The sequence below is a fragment of the Colletotrichum chrysophilum genome (genome assembly GCF_026319265.1).
Source record: "Colletotrichum chrysophilum strain AFK26 chromosome Unknown scaffold_12, whole genome shotgun sequence".
Classification (NCBI taxonomy): domain Eukaryota; kingdom Fungi; phylum Ascomycota; class Sordariomycetes; order Glomerellales; family Glomerellaceae; genus Colletotrichum; species Colletotrichum chrysophilum.
In genome coordinates, this window is record NW_026517299.1 from 486,721 (window position 1) to 510,498 (window position 23,778).

Below are 23,778 nucleotides of genomic sequence, written 5' to 3' on the forward strand. Positions count from 1 at the left end.
TCAAATCTACCCGGGCAACTCGCTGAGGCATTATGACAGTTGTCTCTGCTAGGCTGAAAAGCAGAACTGAGTGATAACTTTACTGTTGAACATGGACGAACTGCGTGACACTGTACGCCGGGCACGAACCGTCACTATTTCCAGCTCTGGCCTACCTAAGTATCCATGTCAACCACCTCATTCCCCAACTTTCAAGCATTCAAGCAATTAGAGCATGAGATTGAGCTCGTAGCACGAAGCTCGGTAAGGCATGCACGATAGGCTATCTCACAGCTATACGAGGTGGTGGCGACCATTCCTATTCCGCGGAATGGCTTAGGAACACTGCAGGAACGTTCCGTATTCCCTGTTCGGCCCTCCAGAACTCCGGAAAACTTAGCATTAGCTGCCGCGTCGACGCGCACAACTGATCATGAAACAGCTTGCGCCCGTCAATCGCCATGGTTATCAAAGTTGATAAGCTTTCTGATGACACATGGATGATCATTGTGTAACAGACCTCTAAACCACCAGCCCATACATGACACCAAAGGAACTGGCCCCCGGACCAATTCGAAGTCTTTGTCTCGGCCTCTTCTTTCTCCCAACCGCAACAATCATGACCTCTAGAACAACCCTATATCGTTCTTCAACGGCCGCCGGTAGGCTTAGAAAAGTCTACCAGCGGCCCTTCGCAGCAGTTGAACATTTCAAGTGCAACTACTCGCACTCATCAGCCGACAAACGGTGTCAAGAGCCTGACGCCATCGAAGCTCAATTGGACTTCAGAAAGTTTCTCGACATTCTTCGCTACGATAACGACCTTGCCGAGATCAATGACGAGGTTGACCCGCACTTAGAGGTGGGCGCCATCGTACGCAGAGTCAGTGAGGTCAACGATAAAGCGCCATTATTCAACAACGTCAAGGGCACCCGCAATGGATTGTGGCGCATGTTTGGAAATGCTGCCAGTCTACGGCAAGATGAAGTCGAGAGATTCGGACGTGTTGCCAGAAACCTGGGTCTACCACCCAAGTCAAGCTGGAAAGAAATATCAGACCGATTCATGTCTTGGAAGAAGGCGGCTCCGTTGCCGCCAAAGGTCCTCCAGACTGGTCCATGCAAGCAGAACAAGATGTTTGGCGATGAGATCAACCTGGAAGATTTGCCGGCGCCGTACCTTCACGAGGGTGACGGCGGCAAGTATTTGCAGACGTACGGAATCCATGTTCTCCAAACGCCGGACAAATCTTGGACGAACTGGTCAATCTTCCGCGGCATGGTGCACGATCAGAAGCATCTGGTTTGTCTTGTCGGCAGTGGACAGCACAACTCCATCATCCGCGACAAATGGATCGAGAATGGGAGCAACGAGATGCCCTGGGCGCTTGCCTTGGGGGTCCCTCCCATCGCCAGCATTGTTGCGTCAATGCCCGTTCCAGAGGGCGTATCTGAGAGTGAATACATTGGGGCCGTGACTGGAAAACCCCTCGACATGGTCAAGTGCGAACTGAGTGACTTACTGGTTCCCGCAAACAGCGAAGTCGTCCTCGAGGGCACTATGTCTTTCACAAAGAAAGGGCCGGAAGGTCCGTTCGGTGATTATCTAGCCTTGGTCTTTGATAATGAACAGAAGATGGGGCCCTTGTTCCGAGTTGAGGCAATTACCTACAGAGATAACCCTATCCTTCCCATATCCTGCCCGGGAAATATTGTAGACGAGTCTGTAAGTGCATCCATCTGCTCGATACAGAAAAGGAGAACAATTCTGACACCACCTCAATTCGGCGCAGCACACCACAGCTCAGCTAGCAGCTCCTGAGCTTCTTCTGTTATGCCAAGAACACGGTCTCCCCATCAAAGAAGCTTTCGCTCCCGTCGAGACACTAGCAACATGGTGTGCCTTGCAAGTTGACACGGACAAGTTGAGAGATATGGGAACAACCCCTGAAGACTTTTGTCGGAAAGTCGGCAGCATCGCTTTTCATAATAAGAGTTGCATGCTCATCAACCGTATTCTACTAGTGGGAGACGAAATTGACGTGTACGACTGGGACAAGGTCATGTGGGCTTTTACGACTCGCTGTCGGCCAGTTCATGATGAATATGTGTTTGACGACGTTGGGTGTCATCCTCTGACTCCCTATATGTCTCAGATTCCGGGTGCATCTAGAAGGGGCGGAAAGCTTGTTTCGGACTGTCTGATAAGATCGGAATACACCAAGCCCAGGAATTTTAAACATGTCGACTTTGAGAATTCGTATCCAGAACACATAAAACGGAAGGTCTTGAAAAACTGGTCAGCCATGGGATTTTCAAGTTGATCATACAGCTATGGACCGTTTGATAGAATGTCATCTGATACGTAAGGGAAGAAAGTCTAATGTTTTTTCTATTAATTCAGCAACGTTCTCTTTCGTGGAACCCATAAGCTCGGTGGTTGGCGGTGCTGAACAAAACATCATCAGATATTGTTCTGGCCCTTCATACATCTACTCAATAGACACCACGTGCTAGTCGCGTCCGGCAGTCGGATGCTCCGGGAGCAACCAGGCTTTATTCGTCGGAGAGCCACCTCAATTTGGCACTAATCAATCAAAAGATCATTCTATCAAGACGGTCTGTTGCGATCTAGGTCTTCGTTTGAGTTTTTCCAGAGGGGCTCACCGTTTACCTAGTGGGATGTTGACACATGACGCTGGCTGAGGTCTTGGTACCGAACGTTTTACAACTCCAAAACCGAGTCATTGAGACCCGTCAAGCCTTCGTATTCTGAAGAACACAGTTTTCGCATGTGCAAATGCGGTTCAGAGTAACCCCTTTTCTGTCTGCCCGCTCTGAGTTAGCGCCAAGACTGGGGTCGTTGAAAAAGGCCATCTCGGATATGCTTGGCAGTAGAGGCGGTAGCCGCACGCAGGGGCTCCCGAGGCACCCAGATCTCCATCACCGAATAAGGGGCCGCGTCTTGGCCCGTGAGGCCTCTATCGATATTGCCTCGGTGAAAAGGACTCACCGTTACCAGCGGCGGGAATGGCAGAGTATGGGGCCGGATTGCCCGCCGTTTAGAAGGATCCACAGAGCGCCAAGGGTAGCCAGTCCTCGCCCCCGGTTGAGCCCCGTAGGGCCAAGACCTTGTCGGTATTCCGTATGGAAGCCCGAAAGTGGCGGAATGAGCGCAATTGCAGGGTCGTGCTGCTTCTTCTTCGCGGCTTTCGTTGGTAGCGATGGGCAGAAATTTTCGTTCGAAGTATGAAATAGTCAACTGTGGTCTTGGCATTACACTACATCCCTCGAGTTCCAAGATTTTCCGGCAGTAGGTAGGAGGGCATGATTGTCGCAAAATTGTACAAAGGCTTCAGGGAATATGCCGGGCACTTCAGGATGCCGGCCCTCTGAAATTTTCATGCTGACCGATAGCTAATGGTCTCCCGACACGAGATAGCCAAGGAGGGCTGTACCTCTTCATCCCCCTTGTTTTTCACCTGAAGTAGAGCCAAGCAGGCCGCTCGTCTGTGAGCAGTGAAGCATGTAAATGATTTCCGGCGCCATGGTGAACCTTTCGCGAGAGGGCCCGTGACGGAAGACAATTGTGATATACGATTAAGTTGAGATCCGGAGGGTGATCTCGAAGGAAAGGATAGCCTGGGTCCACCATGATGATATGGGAGTCTTCAGGAGAGGGCCGGGAGGCGGGATCGAGGAAGTCCAGTACATACGGATTAATTCTGTTTGTCATGTGAACTTGCTGAATGCTACCATCGAAGCGGGATATCGGGCACCTTTTTCCGAGTGAAGTCTTTTATTTTGACTCAAGCAGTCTATTCGACTCCTAAGTTGACTTTCCGCAGGACGCCGCGGAGATTGGCACCACGAAGACATTGGTGCGGTGAGCGCCAAGTGGAATCAGAGCATTGGGGATTGCCAAGACCTGATAGTGCTGGTATCCATCATGGTAGTATCGTGAAAAGCTTGGCGGCAGGGTACAGTGAGGAGGCAAACCGAAGGAGGAGCGCGACTTTCTTCTTCTCTAAACCTCCCAGGCAGTTTCCTGCGTACATTAGGGGCTGGGAGCTTTCAAGGATCACCCTTACGAATTTTGAGTTGTTTCAAGTTCTCAGTGGTGGGATTATTGACGGGATGCACCGCAAAGTGAGCCAAGCTCACGGGTGCCGTTGTTGTTATGTTGTTTGATGAGCTTCTCACTTGGTGGGCTGTTGTCTTTGGCTCGGCACGGAAGGTCGACACGGTGCGGGCGCATCTCGTGGCAGTTTGCTGAGGCTGATAATGCAGTGTGACAACATCAGACGCTTCCATTTGTCTTCCGGGCTTCTGGGCCCTGTCTGCCGGCGTCACTTGTCACTTGACTATGCAGCTGACACTTTAGTGTCTGGTGTCATTTGTGAAAGCGTGGGGAATTTCCGACAACCAAAGAATGAGTGTTTCCATCCCATATCGCTTCTTTCTGGTGGATGCAGTGGACTCCGTTGTTTAGTCGGTTGGTCAAAGCAGGTTGCCCCTTGCTTCGTAGTCGAGCTAGGCAATGTTGATGAGGTAGCTTAAATGAGCTTGATGTGATGACTTCATAATATGTGGGTGGTCTTAATGCGAGGGATGGCATTTTCTTTACACTCTCACACTCACGCAGATCCGTCTGCTACATTATCCAGCAGTCAGTCTCAGGGAGTTGGGCGGATGGGAAACTCGCGCGTGGGATGTATCGAAAGGGTGCTGGGTGACTGGGGTTTCAGGGGAAAACTCGCCTTGCTCACCCCTTTTGGCCAGCCAGCGGAGGTAGAAGCCTCATCGGGAATAAGCGCTGCCAATATTGCGGGCGGGCAATATTTTGAGCATGCCGAAAACTGGAGTTGCCAGCGAAGAGTGCAAAGTCGCAGCGGAAATGCCGGTGATTTCCAACGGCTTCAGGTGTGATGGATACCACAATCCGGCAAGGTGGACGAGGTGCCACAAGGCGAAGCGGGACGATGAGGGGGTTTACCTCCGAAATACCTGTGCGTTCGGAGAGAAGCCGGATTGACATTCAGCATAGCCTCAGAAACGAGGACGGGAGAGCGGGAGATGATCCAAAACGCTGCTTTAGATGAGGAGGAAGGCCAAGACACTATCAAAAGGCTGGGCACGTGGGATGCATCTTGCATGGGCGATCGACAGTCCAGCACATCGGATATGGCACCCAACAAACTCCTGTGCGTTCTGGTAGGAAAGGGGCAGAAGGAACAAGCTTGGTTCAGAAGTTCAGATGACAGCCGTCAAAAAGGCAACAGATCATCGGGCGCAACAACAGGGGTGATGGATAAGGTTAGGCAAGGCCAGGAGGCAACCGACAGCAAGGGCGGTCGGTCTCGGTCGCGGTGGGGCCGATAGACCGCTTCCGATGAGGTCCGTGACGAACAATTGGCTCGGCCGCTTTCAACGACCGGTGATGGTAAACATTGAAAAGGAAGAAAAGAATCCAACATGTTGGTGCGGGGCAATCCCTCCTGGCAATTTTCTTTGGTAGTGCAATTGAGGCGAGTTGGGTCTTGGCGTTAATCAACATCTAGCAGCGGACCAGGTTGTTAGCTGCGGCAATCCATCCCATTGCGCACATGGAGAGCACTTTAAAGTCTTGGCAACTCCGCCTTGCCAAACCACACCAAAACAGACCGCAGGGAGAGGAGGGCATCAACCACGGTTCAGTCTTGACAACCATCTGGCGTCGGATTCACAGTCTTACGGTATGTGTCATTGGTACAGATTGTCAGACATTTTCCGTCAGTCAGTCTGGCGTCCAAAAGGATGGATCATGGGGTGCGTCCCGGTGTGAGCATGTCACCTCTCCCCTGAGACAACCTGGTCTTTGGGCGCCCATCGACAATCCTACGTAGCTTAATCTCTTCATGAACGTCTCGTACTGTTCTCCGATTGGGCCGCTTCATACCGGAGACCGAATTCTGACTTACCGTCACAGCATCACCTTACCGATTATACATCCCCAGGAATAATATTGACAGGGTACATTACGACGTCTGTCTTTGTCTTTAGTGACATTCGGTTGGCGGCTCGCTCGTTATCATCCGTGCCTCTCACTCGCATGTTTCTCCGTTCTGGCGTTATCCAAGATTTTCATCATGCGCGCTGTGTTCGCCCTTGCATGCGATGTTGATTGCTACTGAATGCCAGGTGTGGATCGGTCCAGAGATACCATTACCGCGGAATCCCAAGTGCCAAACTTTCACGCCAACGCCGGCACGCGGAGCAAATCTTAGACAGTCTCCATCGCCAACCTAGCATCGCGCAAAAGGAACCATACAGGCATCTCCCGAGCCCGCAATTTTCATGTCCACCAATAGCCCAGCTTTGCCTTCTCGAAGCAGACCCCCTCCCCATCCCTCGGTCTCCACCCTGGACCAATTAGCTCGTCGACCCCAGCGCCACGACGAGTCTTGGTTAGCCTGCCTAGACACCTGCTCTGAATCGTGGGATCGGTCGAGAACGAAGCCGGCAGTCTCCTCCTCTTCAACAAGGGATCTCTGTCTTTGTAAGGTTTGTATATAAGTCGGCGTCTGATCCGACCTTCTCGGGAAACTCGTTCTGCCCAGAACCCTCACTCCCTCAACCTTAAACCAACTACTACATTCCTTCTTTTATAAAACACGTGTGTAGATACAAGTCATCAAGATGCAGATTATCAAGTTCGGCCTGGTGCCTTTGTTGGCCGCTGTCCCCGCCCTCGCCTGCAACGGCTACACCGGAGGTGTCCCCAAGGCCACCGGCACTGTGTCCTCCAAGTCGTACATTGAGATCAAGGCCGGTCAGGTCTACGACGGAAAGTGGCAGCGCTTCGACCGCGGCTCTGGTGCCTGCGGTGGCCAGAGCGAGGGTGGTAAGTTGTCCTCCCGCCCTGGAGACCGATACCGACTATCTGATACAATGCTTCGCAACAGACTACAAGGACTCCGTCTTCTACATCCAGGCCGGCGGTACCCTGAAGAACGCCATTATCGGTAAGAACCAGGCCGAGGGTGTCCACTGCAACGGTCACTGCACCCTCGAGTTCGTCTGGTTCGAGGATGTCTGCGAGGATGCCATCTCGATCAAGAACGACAAGGCCGGAACTGAGTCCTGGATCATTGGCGGCGGTGCTTACCACGCTTCTGACAAGGTTATCCAGCACAACGGCTGCGGTACTGTCAACATTATCAACTACTACGTTGAGGATTACGGAAAGTTGTACCGCTCGTGCGGCAACGTATGTCAACACCACCAAGCATCACCACAACACGATTTTGAATGCTAACCACTTGGAAACAACAGTGCAAGACGCAGTGTAAGCGCAATGTGTACCTCGAAGTTCGTGTATTTATCCCCCTTCTTCATCGTCAGGTTGCTAACTATCATCAGGGTGTTACCGCGAAGAACGGTGGCGAGCTCGCCGGCATCAACGCCAACTACAAGGACACCGCCACTCTCAAGAACGTCTGTGCGGACGCCAAGACCAAGTGCCAGATGTACAATGGCTGCGCCGGTGGCTGCGAGCCCTCCAAGGCCGGCACCTGCTCTGGCTAAGCATCTTCGGCTTTGGCCAAGCGTATTGCGCAACACCCGCTTGACGGGTTTTCGCACATCTTCTTCATTATGGACAGGTTGAGGAGTTGTCTGGGGAGTTTTCCGAGCTTCGGAAATGACGCCGACAAAGTGTTGGGGGGTTGAATCATATTCAGTGTCTTGGGCGAGCCTCGAGACCTTTAGACATTCTTGTACATACACATTGGGAAACCGCGTACATACTTATCATAAGTGCACATATTTGGCTACTAAATTCGCTCCCGAATACTTATGCAAGGGCTTGTGAGAGTCACTCTCTCTCAGATGCCCATTCCGATGCTTGTGAATCATATGCCGTCCAAGACAACCCTCGGTCAATCCCACCAAGATGCCCATAGATGCTTGGGCATTCAACGTTAAGAAAGGTGCCACCAGGCGTTCATCGAGTATGAATTCAATTAAATTGAAAACTTTCGCGCTAACTGACCTTGGCAACTCGGCGTTCCATCATATAACCTCATGATCCACGATTCCCTGCCTCCCGCAACTCTATTCATGACTCGGGCAACTTGCAAAGTCGTATTATTACTTCACAACTACAACTGCCCTCGCCATTAAAGAAGGAGGGGCTCGTCTCTCGAGTTCTACAGCCTGAGGGGCCTTGGAGGCATTGGTTCCGAAGGCCCAAACGGGAACGATGCCCGTCTGATGGCCCAAAGTCCAATCTGTTGTTCATCATGCTAGGAGTACATGCAGATGTATCTGCTTTTTCGATTTGTGTTCATGTGCCTTAAACACCTGTCAAGCAAGTGACCAAAAAACTGGACACCTTGAACTGGATTTGAGGGGGAGATGCCTGTCGTAGCACTGGTTGATATCAGATATCTGGACCTTTTGCTAAGGAATTTGCACGGGAGCTGCCACAGCTTTCTCTGTCTCTATAGCACGAGCTACCAAGAGCTATATGATTACAGGTTCAAGGTATCTCTTTATACCGACCTAGCTTGTTTTAGCGAGCTACCAGATCTCTCATCCCACGACTTAGAGGCAAATGTCAACTTTCTTCTCACGAGGGCGACAAGAAACCCTCACTATTCCGATCACAATAGCTAATCCTCTCGTCAAACTCAACAACCTAAGCACTAAAATCTTCTCCTTCGATTTTGTTTCATGCACTAACCTTGTCGCAGCCACCCTCGAGTAGAGATTTAACCATACATGGAATATCTGCAGCTGAGGCAATCATGTAGAGGCCTTGGCTGAGCAGCTGTTGATGGAACCTCATCTTAGCTCGGTTCATCGCTAGTATACACTTGCTCCTCGCGGCATCGCCCAGTGACTACGTTAAGCATGTCATGCAGGCAGTCCGTCTCTACAACGAGGTGCTTCAGGGGACACTATCTCTCGCCCAATGAGCAAGACAATGTCCGCAAAGTGCTCGTCGAGGCAGAGACCGCGTCAGGCGAGGCTCGACGCAACCAGAGTGCCGTCACCCGCGAGGTGGACAGGGTCCTGTGAGCCTCCTCTCCGACACCTCTCTTCATCGAGGTGACTGAGCAAATTACATGTACAGGACCACCGGAAAGACTCTGACCGACCTCCATGATGCTCAGATACAGGAGCTCAACGATAGAATTCTCGAGCAGGGGGTCGAGCAAAGCGGAGAAGGCGGTCCTCTAGCGGAAGTAGTGGAGGAGGAGGATGAGGCCCAGGGACGTACACCTTAGACCGTTCATCTACCCAACCAGAGTCCACCTCATGTCATTCTTCCATCCAGCCAGAGCGTGCCGGACACATCTCTAAATATCAAGACTACCACGTCAACATCGGCCAGTCGCAGTCGACATCTTGGACGACGACACCAAGCCTCTCCCACTTTGGTCTAGACCAGAGCACTGGTAACCAAGAGGTTCTAGATGTGTCGGTACGAACCTGGAAGTTGTGCGGCTGAGAGCACCAGCATTACAGGGATGAGACGGGGAGGTGGGTTGCATGCAGACATTAGACCTCGCAACCGAATGAGAATCTGATGACTTGAAAGTTATCTGTTCAGTGCTGCATGCGTAAACGACGTCTTTTGGTACCCTTTCTCATCTTCAGGTTGTTAACATATGACCAGGGTGCAGGAAAGTCGTCACCAGAGATTATCAGCATGAGAAAGGAGCACAAGTATTGGGTAAAGAGGCATTCATTCATTCGTGTAGAATAAGCCCGCTGTCTGCGAAATGCCATCTGCTACCTAGAGAAATTATGAAGAAGAGAAACTGGCAAGGCAAGCATTCCACGAAGTACGCTAATATTGCCGCCTCTAGCCATCCCTTCAGACCCGAAACTTTGCCCATGAACCACAACCACCTCCCTGAACCCCTGGTAATCCCATACAAAAGCAAGATATAGTCCGCCACGAAAACTGACAATGGGGGTATATAGGTTGTAAGTGCGCACCAGAAATCATTGCTGGGCAATAAGTCGTCAAACGCCATCCTCGGGAAGCCACTAACGACCAGACTTGTGCAGCTTAAGCAACTCGTACATCTCGTTGTCGGTTCCCGTGTAATTGTGGCCCGACATGTTGAGCCCTCCGTAATGCTGCTGCTGCTGGTATGCCTGACTGGCATTAGCAGTCCCGCTTCCGTAGCTGTTGGACGTGCTGCTTCTAGTGCCGTATCCTCCTGCTGCATTGGCCGGCGTGGATGACGTTGTGCTTGAACCAAAGCCGTACCAACTGTGCTGGTCCGGCTGAGCCGACTGTTGTTGCGTCTGCGACGAGTAAGAGCCGTAAGATTGCGTCTGCTGCGGCTGTTGCTGTTGTGATTGCTGCTGCTGCTGCTGCTGTTGGTGTTTATTTGACGACGACCGAGTGTGAGTACCAGCTGCTGAAGCACGCATGTTAAACGACTGCAAGGACGCGGTTTGTTGCTGGGTCGTGGTCGGTGTCTGCGAATAAGAGGAGGCGGCCGGAGTTGTATTGTTGTAAGACTGGGAGCTGCGGGTCTGGTACTGGCTAGAACGAGAATTGTTGGTCGGCGTATACGCAATGTTCGTATTTTGGGCTGTGCTGCTTCGATCGTACGTGTTGTCGTACGAAGTGTAGGTGGATGTGGTCGCCGACGTTGTTTGTGCCGTGTAAGGCTCGTATGCGAGCCTCGTGTCAGAGGCTGCATTGTTATTGCTCGTAGCCGAGTATTTGGTGTTGTAATTGCTGTAGCCAGACACGTTGCCCATAGGCTGAGTATCGACAGTGGTGGACTGCTGCACCGTGTGATGAGACGGAGTTGGTCGCGGATCGGTGTTAACAGGAGTCCGCGTTGACGCTCTATGTCCCGCTCGGCTCTTAGCTCGAGCTGTTTGGACAGGTGCCTGGAAAGGAGACACTTGAGCAGGTGTGACAGACTGCGCGACTTGCGGAGTTGGAGATGGGCGGTGCTGTTGCTGCTGCTGCTGAATAGCGGCATGAGCTGCCGTCTGCTGCGTAGTATTGAAGCTGGACTGCTGAGTAGCGGCTTGAACTGGGGTCTGTGTAGACCTCCTTGAGCTTGAGCGGGGCTGTTGCCTGGTAGTCGTCGTTGGAGACACAGTATTTGCTGGCGCCTTTGGCGGCGATGTCGCCCAGTTCTGCGCGTAGCTGGGAAGTGGGACAGCACTCTCCGTCGTAGAAGTTCTAGCTCCGGACGGCAGACTCCGCCTTGTAGCTGTAGAAGTTCGTGAAGCCTTTGGGCTCTTGGCCGCTGGTTGCGTGTAACTCACGGTCTCAGCGACGGCTGGCTGGGTATATGATGTGGTGTCCATAGTCGGCTGAGTGTAGTTCGCAGTCTGTGTCAGCGCAGGTTGCGTATAGGACGAAGTGATTGCGTGCTGATCCGTAAAAGAGACCGTGGCTGATGGCTCCGGATAAGTGTTTACGGCATGAGACAGGCCCATGTCGTTTGAAGAGCCTTGGCCATACGTGAGATCGCTCGGTCCCGAATTGAAGTAGTCCTGGGTTGATGTGTCGGCTGCGGGAGTCAACATATTAGCGACGGGCATGTTTGATGTGTAGTCGATAGTCTCGATGTCGTCAGGCTCTGGCTCTTCTTGTGGTTCTGGAACAGGCTCTGGCTCGGGCTCTGCGTCAGCCTCCGCGTCGTCCTCGTCGTCACTAACAACTTGAACGGCCGTGAGTGTAGATTTCTTCTTCGTGGCAGCACTCTTGACCAGCGGGTACTGGCAGTCACGCCCTTCCTCTTCGCACACATCGCAAGTAGGCTTTGTTCGATCACACTGCATCTTGTTAGTTTGGTGAAGGGTGTCTCTGGCGACGGTACTCACCTTAAGCTTGCCGATTCTGCAACCAATGCAAGAGCCTCTGGAGATCATCTTCATCGGAGTGCCTTCAGGGGCTGGGACTAACTCCTCTTCCAATTCCGTGGTTGACTTCGATTTCCGTGACGCCTTCTTCTTCGCCTCGGTCGGGGTTTCGGACTCTGAAGAGGCTGCGGGTTCCTCGAGAACTGCTGGCTGCGGCGGGGTTGATGAGGCGCTCGTTGACGAAGACGCAGCGGCGTCATTCGGGTGCACAATCCGTAACCTCTCTGCGCCGTACTTGACGAGCATAGATAGAGATTCCTTCTGGAGGTCTGGAGATTGGTTGGCGAAGATGCTAAATTGCTCCGTGGACAGAGTCTCCGGGTCCACTCCGTTGTCGCTCAACATTCTGATGGCCACCTCACGGCGCCTAGCCGCTTCAGCCGGTGGCACGTTGAGATTTGCCTGGGAGTGGAGGTTGCTTTGCACTGCAGCATCTGCCTTGGTCATAACCGTTGAATCCGCTGCACCCGCGCCGTCCGCGGACGCCTCGGCGGCGTTTGCGTCTGACTTCTTCTTCCTCTTCTTCTTTGGCTGCGCAGGAGTGCCGTCCTCGTTGACGGCCGCCGACTTTCGCTTTCTCTTTGGCTCCTTGGGTGTTCCATCTTCGTTGTACTCAACCTTCCGGTTTCTGGGGGTCTTCTTCTTGTCTCCTGCGGGGATCAAAGGTACAGGAGGCGGTGCCGGGGGTAGTGGTCGGAAATGCTCAATCATCTCCCCAACGGTCTTGTGCAGCGGCGAATGCTCGTACTTGACGTTGATCGTTCGCGAGTTCTTGGAAAACGCGATGGTCAGTGTGCCTCGGCAGTCGAAAGCTGGGCGGCCTGTACAAGTTAGCATAGAAACCTAAATCATTAAGGAAAGACCGTACCTGAGATAACAGGATCGAGCTCCTGTTGGCTGTACTCTCCTATGAGCGACTTGGATGCGGTCTTTCCCTTTTGGCGATTCCACATGGCCATCGAATCCTTGCACATATACGTGAATGTCCATCCATATGGACCTCGCGACACCTCTCTGACCACCCAATTACTCTCGTCCACTGTCGACAGCAAGGCGACGATATGCTTGGCCACTGCTCGCTGCATCGCTGGATTGTCGTGCGGCTGCTGGATAATGGCATCGTACGCGCGCACGACCTTGACCTGCTGACCTTCGACAGTCTGGGAGCGGAAGCCGCTCAGGGCCGGGTCGATGTTTTCCTGGGCGTCGCCATCGCTCTCGCGGATCGCAAACTCGACAGTCGAGGGGACGTCCAATGTCACGGAGACGTGCTCACATCGCGTGGGTGTTCTCTTCGTCTCAAGGTCTTGTTGAAGCTGTGCGGGGAGGTCTTCGGGTTTCGCGATCGAGAACTTGTCGCTCAGCGCGTCGCCGTAAGACGAGGGCGCCAGGCCCAGAAGGGCCTCGGCCATCGCAGGATTTTGTCGGCTATCCTTTTCGTTTCGGTTGATGAGCGCGGCGAGACTGGAAATTCGCGATTTCGCCGACGGCGACTGCTGCGTGCGTGTGATGTTGTGGGATAAACCAGCGATTGACGCTTTGGTTGGAGTCGTTTGCTCGTACAACGTCAGCGGCTGGGGGCGCGAAAGCGCGGTTCCGCGTCCGTGAGAAGAGGGGTGGGACAAAGAGGAAGGTGGAGGGCGGGGTGGGGTGGCCATAGCGGCGAGAGTTCCTTCCTGGCCTGGGCTTTTGCCAGGATCCGCGATTGCGACTGCCATCCAAGCGACCTCAATGGACAGTTGCCAGCGAGGTTGCGACACCGAAGAATGAGAAGGAGAAAGAAAAAAAAATAAAAAGTCTTTTTCTGTAGTAGTTTTTTCTCCGAAGCTTTGCAAGTAGAGGAAGACACACAAAATAGAAACAGCTCGTCGCGGCGAGAAGGATGATGGGGTAGCAAGGTTGACTAGGTTGTTGCTGGCACCGTCGACGTGGTGAGATTGGCGATGAGAAGGACAAAGTTGGAATCTCCAGAAAAAGAAGTAAAGAAGACGCTTCAGAATGTGACCGGTGTGGTCCTCCTTCTCAGTCACCAACCTAATTTCAGTTCCTAGTGATCCTGAGGCTACGGGTCGTGTTCAGCACCAAAACGCTGCTTCAAGGTCTGGTGCGAGCTTCGGGTATTTCTTTGCACCATTCTCATTGTTGTCACAACACAAATAAACAACTTTCGGGTTTGCCTCAGTCCTAGGATCACGCGGTGGGATTACTTGTTTGCCTTGCTACGGAGTAATTTTGATAAGGCAAACCAAAGTCGTATAGTGTTTGAGAGAATTCAAGTGACTATTCAAGCCGTCCAGAGCGCCACCAGACAGACGCCAAGTACAGCAAATGGATCAACAACAAATCAAATAAATACGCTTCAAGATCGAGGCACGATCACAGATGTTCTTCCTGAGCAGGGGTTTCATCAATCTCATTATACAACTACATAGAAGAGGCGATCCAAACCGGATCAGTGATTAATGAGAGCTCAAACTCCCTCGGGTATCAAAAGTGGTTTACAAGTGTTGAATAAGCATGCAGCTTAGTAGTAAATCTTCTCGTCCCAGATGGGAGGTCTGGCTCCCTCGGAATCCCACACCAACTTGTTCTTCTCATCCAACTGGCACCCCTCATCGGTGATGGGAATGATCTTGCTCGTCTGCGCAATCTCATGCTTGGACACACCAGCGCCATCCTCAGGAATCCAAAGGAGTGGGGGGAGGCTGGAGACGGAAGGCGGGTAGTAAGCGTTGTCCTGGATGTTACCAGGGTACAACTCGTCGACACTGGCCTCATCGCGAGGCACAAGCTGGCGAAGGTGCGTGTAATTGGCAAAGATCCAAGGCTTGAGGAAGCGGGTAACGATGTTGCCACCCTCCATCTCCACCTGGTTCTCCTCTCCTCCCGGGCTGAAGTTCTTAACGTTGGCAATCTTCTTGAACGGGTTGCTTGAGGTGCCGTTCTGGCCATCCTCCTCGGAAACACCTCTGCCAGAATCCTTGCGGTCAATATCCTCGACGTTGGAGTTCAAAGATTCCTCTTCAACCTGGAGCGAACGGGGCAAAGTGTACAATAACGGGTCCAGGACGCTGTTGAGAGTAATGTGGAAGAGGACGGAGAAGATGAGGAAGACGATCATGAGGATGAGAGGTCCAATGGCTTTCGAAACGGCGAAAAGACCAACCAAGCAGATCTCAGCAAGGTAAACGCCTGCGAAAAGCTGCTTGAGAGCACGAGGGTAGAGGAGACCTCTCGTGTCGATCTTGGTGTCGGTAACAAAGAGAATGTTATACCTGTAAGCCAAGTAGAACAGTCCCATACCGATGGTGGAGAAGAAGAGCATGAGCGGCGCAATGATAGCATAGGTGATGCCTGTGGTTGAAATTAGTGAATAGCATTACCATGGAGGGATGAACAAGAACTTACTGATAACGGCAATCATGGTGTAAACTGGCAGGACGCTTCCCCAAGAGATCGCCGCCAGTGTGGACCACTTCACGTAGAGAGCTCTGGGAGTGTTGGTAAGGAACTTCAGAAGCACCACGAAGATGGCGAACGCGACTACTTGAGTCATCGTACCGACTGCCAACGTAATACCCTGGACGATGAAGTAGCTAATGTAGAAGCTGGACGACTTGGGCAAAGCCTCGGACAGGGTTGAAAAGATGGAGCTCGGGTTCTGGCTGATTTGAATGACAGCAGCCAAAGCCGACTGAGAGATGGTCGTAATCAAGAAGACCTGGATAAGCTGAAACCAGTAGTAGGCGTTCTGGGTGAACAACTCGACCCGGGAGTTGGAAGGTTCTCCAGCCAGACGGGCGCAAAGACGCATGATGACGGGAACCAAGGACATCAGAATGGACAGTGCCACACTAGGCAAAAGACCAGAGACAACACCCATGATCACGTCGGGGATCTTCTTCAGCCAGGCGAGGAAGGCGTATGTCTCGAGTTGATCGACACGAGCGATGAAACCAACTGCAGTGACTGGAATGGCCCAGAAGATAATCAGCGCGGAGACGAAGGCAACGACAGCGTAGCGGCGAATGACTCTCTGCCACCAAGGGACTCTGAGGGACTTCCAGATAACTTCGGTGGGTTGAATGCCGATGAACTTGGGGGTCATCTGAAGAGCCTGGTGGTGAGTGGTGACCTGGTACGCAGCCTGGGCATCGGACTGGGTGAAGAACTCGACAAAGACGGCAGGAATCTTCTTGGCCTTTCCGGCACGGTAATCGGCTTGGGCGGCTTCGACGGCGGGAATAAGACGCTGCAACTCGGATCGGCACCAGTCGATCGTGTCAACCTTCTTTCCGACCAGTCCCAGGGGGCCGAGTCTGTGTGTAGGACGCTTCTTCTGAGGAATCCACTTGGTAGCAGCATCGGCCGTCTCGGCGTCTTGAGCGGGAGTCTTCTCGGAAGAGGCACCCTTCTTGATAGCCTTGAGGCGGGCCGCGTTGACCAATTTGATGAGCTTGACCTGGGCCTTCTCCAGCTTCATGGCAACCTTGTCACGCTCCTCCACCAACTCGTCCAGCTTTTCGGTGTCTCCGGTGATCCAAATTCTCTTGACCGAGTCGCTGAAAAGCTTCTTGAGTCGGTGTTCGTCGAGGTATTCTTCGGGCACGGAGGTGAAGAGAACAGTTCGCGACGAAATGCGCTTGGAATAGGTGGGCGAGAGCAGGAAGGCCTGGCGCAGGTTGATGTAGAAGATGCACTCGCGCATAATGAGATACATGACGAAGCCATAGAAGAGCCAGCCGACCAAGGCGTGCGCATATAGACGATTGAGACCTGAGGATTGGCTGATGTCGATGTTGCTGTACGTGAGGACATCAAGTTGGCTTGCATTGTTACCACCAGTAGCGTTGATGGGAAACAGGATGGGCCATGTCATGCCGAGACCAACTAGACAGATGGAGGCGCACAGGCGCAAAAATCGAAGGAAAAGGTAGGAATCAAGAGACTGGTGCTTGAGGGCGTAGACATCGGGGATTTTCCAGAAGCTCGCGAACCAGTTCAGGATGCCACTGGGTAGGCTTGGTGTTCGTTCGCTGTGACGATGTTAGTCCACTGCCGTCAAGTTACGAGTTCCACGCAATGGGCATTACCTCTCACGCAAACTGCCCAGATAGGTTCTTGGGGCATAGAATCTACGCTGGCTGCGGCGCAAAATCAAAAAGATTACCAAGTAGACACCGGCGATAGGAGCGCAGACAGCCAGAGTCGAAACCATGCCCGACAGAGAGCTGCCAGAGGTGTCACCCCGTGCCTCGCCCTGGTTTTCCGTCGTAGCATTCGCGGCGGACGACATGGCGACGGTGTTGGCGAATTGGGTCGCCTCGAGGTCGACGGGAAGGTGTAGTGGTGCTCTAGGAGTTGTGGTTGAAGAGGAAAAAGAGACGTCAAAAGACGGGAGAGATGATGGTGGGGGTCCCTGGGGCCAAGTCGGGTATTAAACAGGGAAATAGGCGCGTCGTGGAGACACAGCGGAAGGGGCTTGGAAGAGCAAGAAGGGACAGGGGCTGTAGCTGGAGGGGGGAGAGAACGGGATGATATGTGCGTTTCTGTGGGTGTTGAAAAACCGGGAGTTGGTCCCTAGTCCCCAGATGAGAGATGGCACGATGCCCGATTAGAGCAGATAGGTCGGTGTCGATCAGTTGCACAAGCGACGAGCTTGCCAACCTGCCCAGAGCTTTGTGGCGTGGAGCGCGTGGGCTGGTGGTGCGGTGCAAGTGTTGGTGGTGGTGCAATGGTGCAGCGGTGCACAATAATGGGATGTGATGCTGGCCTGGGCTGGACCTGGGCCGGACTCCCCAAGTCAGGAAAGAAGAAACAGTGACGTGAGGGAAGGAAATTGGGCGCGTCTCCCAATGTCTCAGTCCTTCGTCGTGCTGAAAGGAGGTGACGCCACAGAACCACGGAAGTGCGCTAGGAGGTGCGTTAGCCTCCTTTTTTTCTATGCGCAGTGGCTGACGATCGAGGGTTGGCGGGAAACAGCCAGGCTATCGATGGAGATATCCGTCCTGACGGGTGATGGAAGGGAGGAAGGATATGTCGGCGCCGTGTTGTTATGAGAACGCAGAAGAGAGAGGGAAGAAAAAAAGACACGGCGAGGCGGTGGAGAGGATCGACGATTCTGGGTGTCGGTGTTGATTAAGTCGGTGGCAGGAGGACCTGTGATGCCTGACGACTTCTCGACGGGGAATGGACCTTATGGGACCGTATGGGACCTGTCTGCCGGGCTGTCTTTTCATGAGACGGAATTTCTTGGGCTGAAGAGGGGTCCTGTCCCTTATTCTTATTTCGAAGGGTCCTTCACCGGCCGAAAAGAGGCCAACCGGACGAGGATGGGATACTCAAATCTGGGACCCCTGGTTTTTTTTTTTTTCACGAAGTGAACACAGAGAGAGGAATACAGGAACACATCCACACATCACATGCCACATGCCAACATGCCTGAACAGCGTACCTTGGTCGAGTCGCAGCAGTATGCAGTATCCGTAAAGGGGAGGGAGACAAGAGCTGAGGCGCGGGATGGTGTGTCCCAGGTCCAGGGCCGGTAGAGACAGCAAAGACACACAGAGAGAGCTTCCATGGCTGATGGCAGGGCAGCAACCGCCTATGACGCATCTCTGCAGCGCCAACTCGGCTCGACAATCGTCCAATGTGCAGCTACGGCATGGCACCAAGACTCCAAGACTCGAAGAGGGGGGTTCCACCAGACAGGGGCAGCAGCATTTGGGGAGGTGCGAAGGTGGTTGAACCCAGCTGCAGCAGCTGCAAGAGCAAGACTGGGTGTGCTCCCTGGCAACTTCCTGGCGTCGATGCGCCTGGGAACGGCAATGCACTGGCCATCTGGTGGAGACCGCGCCCACCATCGTCGAATCCTGGCCAGTCGAGGTGTTGTGGGCCGGCTGAACGCTGCATACTGCGCCTCTGATTGGCCACTACATTTGCAATTGGAAACCGCCCTTAACCTTTGCGACTGCAGTTTGCCAGCAAGAAGCACTCTCACTGAGGGAAGCTACCACTGCCGGCTTGTGGGCGGTGGTGCTGCCGCCGAACACACTGCCTACCTACCTTCCGCCGTAGAGTTTTTCTCAGTGCTAAGGTAAGGTAACTTCCTCTTGGCGGCCTCCGTCTGGAAGGTAGCACCTGCTGCCGACATCGACATTCGGACGTCTCAACCATCCGATGTGTTCGTCTGGTCTGTTGCCGTTGCCAACTTCTGCGCACTCTACATCCCACAGTCATCTTTCATTTTTCTGCCCTGATTCGCGCCAAATCCTCACCGGAAACACCGTGATCCACCAGAACCGGCTGTCGTCCGCCGGCAATGTTGCACCGGACCCCGGCAGACAGAAATGCGCAGGGCCAGACTTCCAGGTTTTTTCACCACCCAAAATCTGGACGTCGGCTCCTCTCGCTGCAGGGCTCGTCGCAGTTAAGCAAGGGCCCTGGATGTGTCGCCCGTGGCCGAGAGGCTGGCTACTGAGCCACGCCAATTAAGACGACCTGTCTTTCGCGCGCTGCCGACAACCATTGAATGCGTTTCGACGTTGCCGCCCGTCTTTCACCCGAGACGAATGGAAGCCAGCACCGACCCAACGGCAGCCACACGGCAGTAACGACGGACGAGTGACATCAACCTGTCTTGGCCTCCCCCGAGGAAAGCAACGCATGAGAAACCAATTCCACCCACTGACGCAACCTGCCCGTGGTTTTTTTTTTTTCTGCCCTGGATATGCGTACCGCGACACGCACCACTCACCACGCACTTCCACGCGGCTCTTGCGCATCTCTGTTGAAAACATCGCCGCACTATCGCAAATTGGACAAACAATCGGCGGCCCCAGACCAACGGCCTCAGCACCAGCCGGCTGGGCAGCTACGTACAAGCGTCATCGAGATGCCAATGCCAACATCGATGCGCTCTCTCTGCGAATAGTCGTTTATCATCACCCGGACTCCAACCGTGCCGGCACTAATAACCGGCGACAGCTGCGCCGGTCTTCGTCTGGCATTGGGGCGATGGATGGGAAATGGGATCTGTGCAACCTACAACACCGCTCCTCGCTCCATCGACAAGGCCAATTTCCCGCTCTGGAACGCTTCGAATTTTGCCCACCGGCGTCCTAAAACTAGCGGCCATGGTCAAAGTGCCAAACCGCTTCCGGCAGTCTGGTTGCGCTTCCATCGGCGCTACTCATGGAGAAAATCTCAAATCCTCCACATTCTGGCACCCGTTCCCTTGCTACTATCGACAGACAGTTTCTCCTCAGACCCCTGTTCAGCTGCCAAAGGAAATTGGACGCTGAAAAAGACGGTGGACCAGCCTGCAAACAGCCACGAGAAACAAACTTGCGAGGGCCACAACCGATAGCCCACCTGAGAATCAGACAGCCCGCGAGTCACTGCCACTATTTGCGCGACAACGGGCGACGGTAGCCGCCCGCTGCCCTGGCGATGTGGCCGTCCGGTCGGTTACACCGTTTCGCCTTTGCCATCGTTTGTTTCCAGTGTCTTGTGCGGTCGGCGGGAGGGCGCGCAGTTTGGAATGGGACTCGCCCAGTCTAACAGCCATAACAGTGTCATCTGGCAGAAACACTAGCTGCCCTATCGGCGTAATCTGCAATCCTCGGCAGCCTCTGCTGCATCTCTTGCCATGCTTGTACAGCTGGATGTGCTGCACCTCTTGCAGATTTACCGTCGCGTGCGCCGTTCTGTGTGTCCTTCCCAGCTGAGAGACCGCATTTCGACCGGCCCAGGCCCCATGCTGTCATCAACCCCCTTCATCAAATATCCCGGCGAACTTCGCCCCAATGGCGGACCTCTCCGTTGCAAACCTTGGCGGCCGTTCTAAACTCTATTCGAATGCTTCATTTGAGAAGTCCGGATAAATCAGCACCGACACCTGCCATATCTCTATTCGCCGACCAACCATCGACTATCGCGGCATGTTCCTCTCGTCGGTGCCACGTTGTTTAGCCGTTGACGACCAGATTTCCGGGGATCGTGCGCAGCACGAGGACGGCTATCTGGGGTCGGCGGATCGCTGGTTCTCGATTATATCCTGATCGGGTCGATCGTCGTTCTATTCCTGCCCGAGTGGCGTTCATGTGACCAGTGTTGAGATGACATGCATCTTGCTCATGGGAATGTGTCCCAAAAGCTGCCTGATGAGTTATCCCATCATGTTTGAGCAGCTTGAGATCTCTGACGTAGCCTCAACTTGGGCTGAAAGTGAAATTCACTGCAAATTCAGGCAGCCACTTGCATTGATGAACATGACCTTCCATTTACACGGTCATTCGTCTTCCACAATCACAAAGACGACCTTCTCCCTTGCAGGGCGTTGCTGAAAGAGCTACAGTAGGCAGTCTTTGCTTACATTAGGTTTCTATTTTCTCATCCTTCCGCAGCCTCGACGGTCGCATTGGCCCTTGCTATTGTTCTTAAATGGGCGTGGCCGTTGATTGCTTCATAGAGACGTATTGCTATTGTTCGTCCTATCCATAGCTTTGGGCTTCAAAGATCGCAATGGCTTCTTTGTCCCGTTTGCTGTTACAGCACCGACCAGATGGTCTCAACCCTTGAGAAGTGAAGAAGGCAATGAAGAGAGGTTTTTCAAAATGGCGACTCTCCCCAGCCTCAGGTCTCTTTGGGCGCAAATGGACTCACTTTCTCGTCTGACATCATCCCTGGTTTAGTCGAAGCACTTACAACTGTCCACGTTTTTCTCACAATGTCTACTTACGACCATGGTCATCGCGAGCCCCATCCAGGCTACGTGGAGAAGACACCATATGCTCACGGGTACCAGTCACGATACACGGAAGAGATCATCAACAGAGGCGGCTATGTCACTGGACACGACAACCCCTGCGACCTCCAGCTCCTGGATCATGTCAATTGCGGTTACCTCTCAACGCATGGAGTGCCGCCGACCCTGCTCGCCCTCAAGCAGCATGCTCAGTCGCTCGCCGTCCTCATCTCTCAGATCACAATCTCGAGCCAATACGCCGAAGTCGACAACAAGAACAACGCCGACGGACGTATCTACAAGTCGTTTCGCGACAACGAAGCCTTTGACTGGCTCAACGACCTAAGCATGCCCTACGAGAACGACGACGAGTGGCATAACAAACCTCTGACGGACCTCATGAATGTCGTCGCGAGACAGTCGGATACCAGGGGCACCGAGCATCACTGCCCCCTCCAGAGATTCTCCTTGCCGGAGGAAGGAAAGACGAAGCTGCGCCCCTACGCCTCGCACAGCGCCCTCGCCATGCACGCCAACGAGTGCCTCGAGGTGCTCGATCACGAGTACAGCGCCACGGGCGGCCTCATGTCCCTCCTCCCGACTGACTCCGCGGCCGACGCCAAGGATATGGTCGCGGTCCGCAACAGCCTGCTCGGCCAATTCCTCCTATTCGCCCAGCACCTCGTGGCCCGCATGCATGACCTCGAGCTTAGCTACGCCAACGCCCTCGACGTGACCGCCGGCGAGGCCGCCGTGCCGATGCAGATGCTCTCCAAGGTCGGTCCGGACGGCACCTCGGGCAGGGAGGTGGCGTACCCGCAGGACAAATGGATCCTAGCCAACGCCGGCGACGACGTCTTTGACCACCTGCATCGCGCGTTGGACCGCCAGGAGGCACAGATCAAGATCAAGCAGCAGATCTACGAGGCAAACGGCACGTACGGCGAGCGCCTGTGGAACGAGCAGCGTGGCGGAGACCTGTACGCCCGCGGGCTTGTATTCTACGACGTCAAGACACGCTTTTTCCGGCTACAGGGCAAGGGAAAGAGCACCATCTTCATGCTTCCCGCGCACGGCGAGCATCCGGCGGTGCAGCAGACGCGCCGCATCGAGGTCACCCCGACGGTGGTCTCGGTCGTGACGCCGACGTGGCCGGCGCGCGTGTCTGAGTGGGAGAAGAAGTACCGCGCCAAGCTCGAGGAAGCGGACGAGAGGGAGATCCAGCACCATGACATGACCGCGGAGACATTTAAGATGCGGGAGCACAACGAGACGCTCGCGACGGAGCTGCAGAAGGCCCGGCTCATGAACGAGAAGTTCGAGACTTACTACACGGCGTCGGAGGCCGCGGACGGCGCCGCGGTGCTGGAGAGGAAGGCGGCGGCGCTCGAGGCGGAGCTCGCAGGGCAGAGGGCTCGGATGGAGCAGCTCGAGAAGCTGGAGACGCAGCTGGAAAAGCTCAAGCCGCACCTGCCGGAGAGCTACAAAGGGTTCCTGTACTCGCCATTGCCGGGGCAGACGGAGCCTCTAGGTGCCGCCATGTTTCGGGACGCGCCTGCCACGGGTGTCAGCGACTGAGGACTTGGTATGTCTGAGCCTGGTGCGAGGGTCTTGGTGATGGAGGCAACCCGAGAAAGTGTCCTGTGTATGTTTTGACGGTGGCGTAAAGGGTATTGTCTAGGTGGCACGCGAGTCGGGCATCGTATCATTTGTGCGAATACACGACGACGACGACGAGTAGAGATGGTGTCTTTCGTAGCTGCGTTGGTGTAGCTTGGCAATTGGACCAGTTGATCGGACAATGTTGGACAGTGGCGTACAGAAGAGCACACAATAAACGAGCTACTCGGAAGAGGAATCTCGAGGAGGAAACGGTTGTCGAACTCAGCGGCACCAATCTTCGGCTCCTCTCCCTACCTTAGAACGCAACATGTGATTTCCTAGAGTTTGGTAGTGCGCAGCAATGAGCCGCGACTCCCTTGGTTGGCGGTTGCGACCGTGTTATCGGCCATCTTCAAAGTTCCACCAAAAAGATTGGTTCCCCTCCACCCCTCAAAGATCGAAAATCAAGGCCGCGCGACCCACGATTGACGATTGGGAACATGGAACAAAGAAACAGCACCAGGGATGACGGTCGCGGGCTAGTACAATCTCGGCAT

The 23,778-nt window shown here is 53.8% G+C and overlaps 6 protein-coding genes across 6 annotated transcripts; 4 read left to right on the top strand and 2 right to left on the bottom strand.

The window, feature by feature from the left end:
• Positions 1 to 598: 598 nt before the first annotated feature.
• COL26b_002507 (uncharacterized protein) lies at positions 599 to 1,869 on the top strand (the record flags this gene model as incomplete). The annotated part of the gene is made up of 2 exons (XM_053175425.1): positions 599 to 1,705; positions 1,795 to 1,869. The coding sequence occupies 2 exons, from the start codon at positions 599 to 601 to the stop codon at positions 1,867 to 1,869; spliced, it is 1,182 nt and encodes a 393-aa protein (XP_053040731.1).
• Positions 1,870 to 6,657: 4,788 nt separating this feature from the next.
• Positions 6,658 to 7,545, top strand: COL26b_002508 (uncharacterized protein; the record flags this gene model as incomplete). The annotated part of the gene is made up of 3 exons (XM_053175426.1): positions 6,658 to 6,862; positions 6,924 to 7,228; positions 7,381 to 7,545. The coding sequence occupies 3 exons, from the start codon at positions 6,658 to 6,660 to the stop codon at positions 7,543 to 7,545; spliced, it is 675 nt and encodes a 224-aa protein (XP_053040732.1).
• Positions 7,546 to 8,874: 1,329 nt separating this feature from the next.
• Positions 8,875 to 9,251, top strand: COL26b_002509 (uncharacterized protein; the record flags this gene model as incomplete). Its single annotated transcript, XM_053175427.1, has 2 exons — positions 8,875 to 9,038; positions 9,098 to 9,251. 2 exons carry the CDS (start codon positions 8,875 to 8,877, stop codon positions 9,249 to 9,251), a joined length of 318 nt encoding a protein of 105 aa, XP_053040733.1.
• Positions 9,252 to 10,020: 769 nt separating this feature from the next.
• On the bottom strand, positions 10,021 to 13,283 carry COL26b_002510 (uncharacterized protein; the record flags this gene model as incomplete). Its single annotated transcript, XM_053175428.1, has 5 exons — positions 10,021 to 10,884; positions 10,919 to 11,149; positions 11,272 to 11,784; positions 11,833 to 12,692; positions 12,740 to 13,283. The coding sequence occupies 5 exons, from the start codon at positions 13,281 to 13,283 to the stop codon at positions 10,021 to 10,023; spliced, it is 3,012 nt and encodes a 1,003-aa protein (XP_053040734.1).
• Positions 13,284 to 14,395: 1,112 nt separating this feature from the next.
• On the bottom strand, positions 14,396 to 17,167 carry COL26b_002511 (uncharacterized protein; the record flags this gene model as incomplete). Its single annotated transcript, XM_053175429.1, has 3 exons — positions 14,396 to 15,225; positions 15,280 to 16,907; positions 16,965 to 17,167. The coding sequence occupies 3 exons, from the start codon at positions 17,165 to 17,167 to the stop codon at positions 14,396 to 14,398; spliced, it is 2,661 nt and encodes an 886-aa protein (XP_053040735.1).
• A 4,434-nt stretch (positions 17,168 to 21,601) lies between these two features.
• On the top strand, positions 21,602 to 23,197 carry COL26b_002512 (uncharacterized protein; the record flags this gene model as incomplete). Its single annotated transcript, XM_053175430.1, has 1 exon — positions 21,602 to 23,197. The coding sequence occupies one exon, from the start codon at positions 21,602 to 21,604 to the stop codon at positions 23,195 to 23,197; it is 1,596 nt and encodes a 531-aa protein (XP_053040736.1).
• Between the last annotated feature and the right edge of the window lie 581 nt (positions 23,198 to 23,778).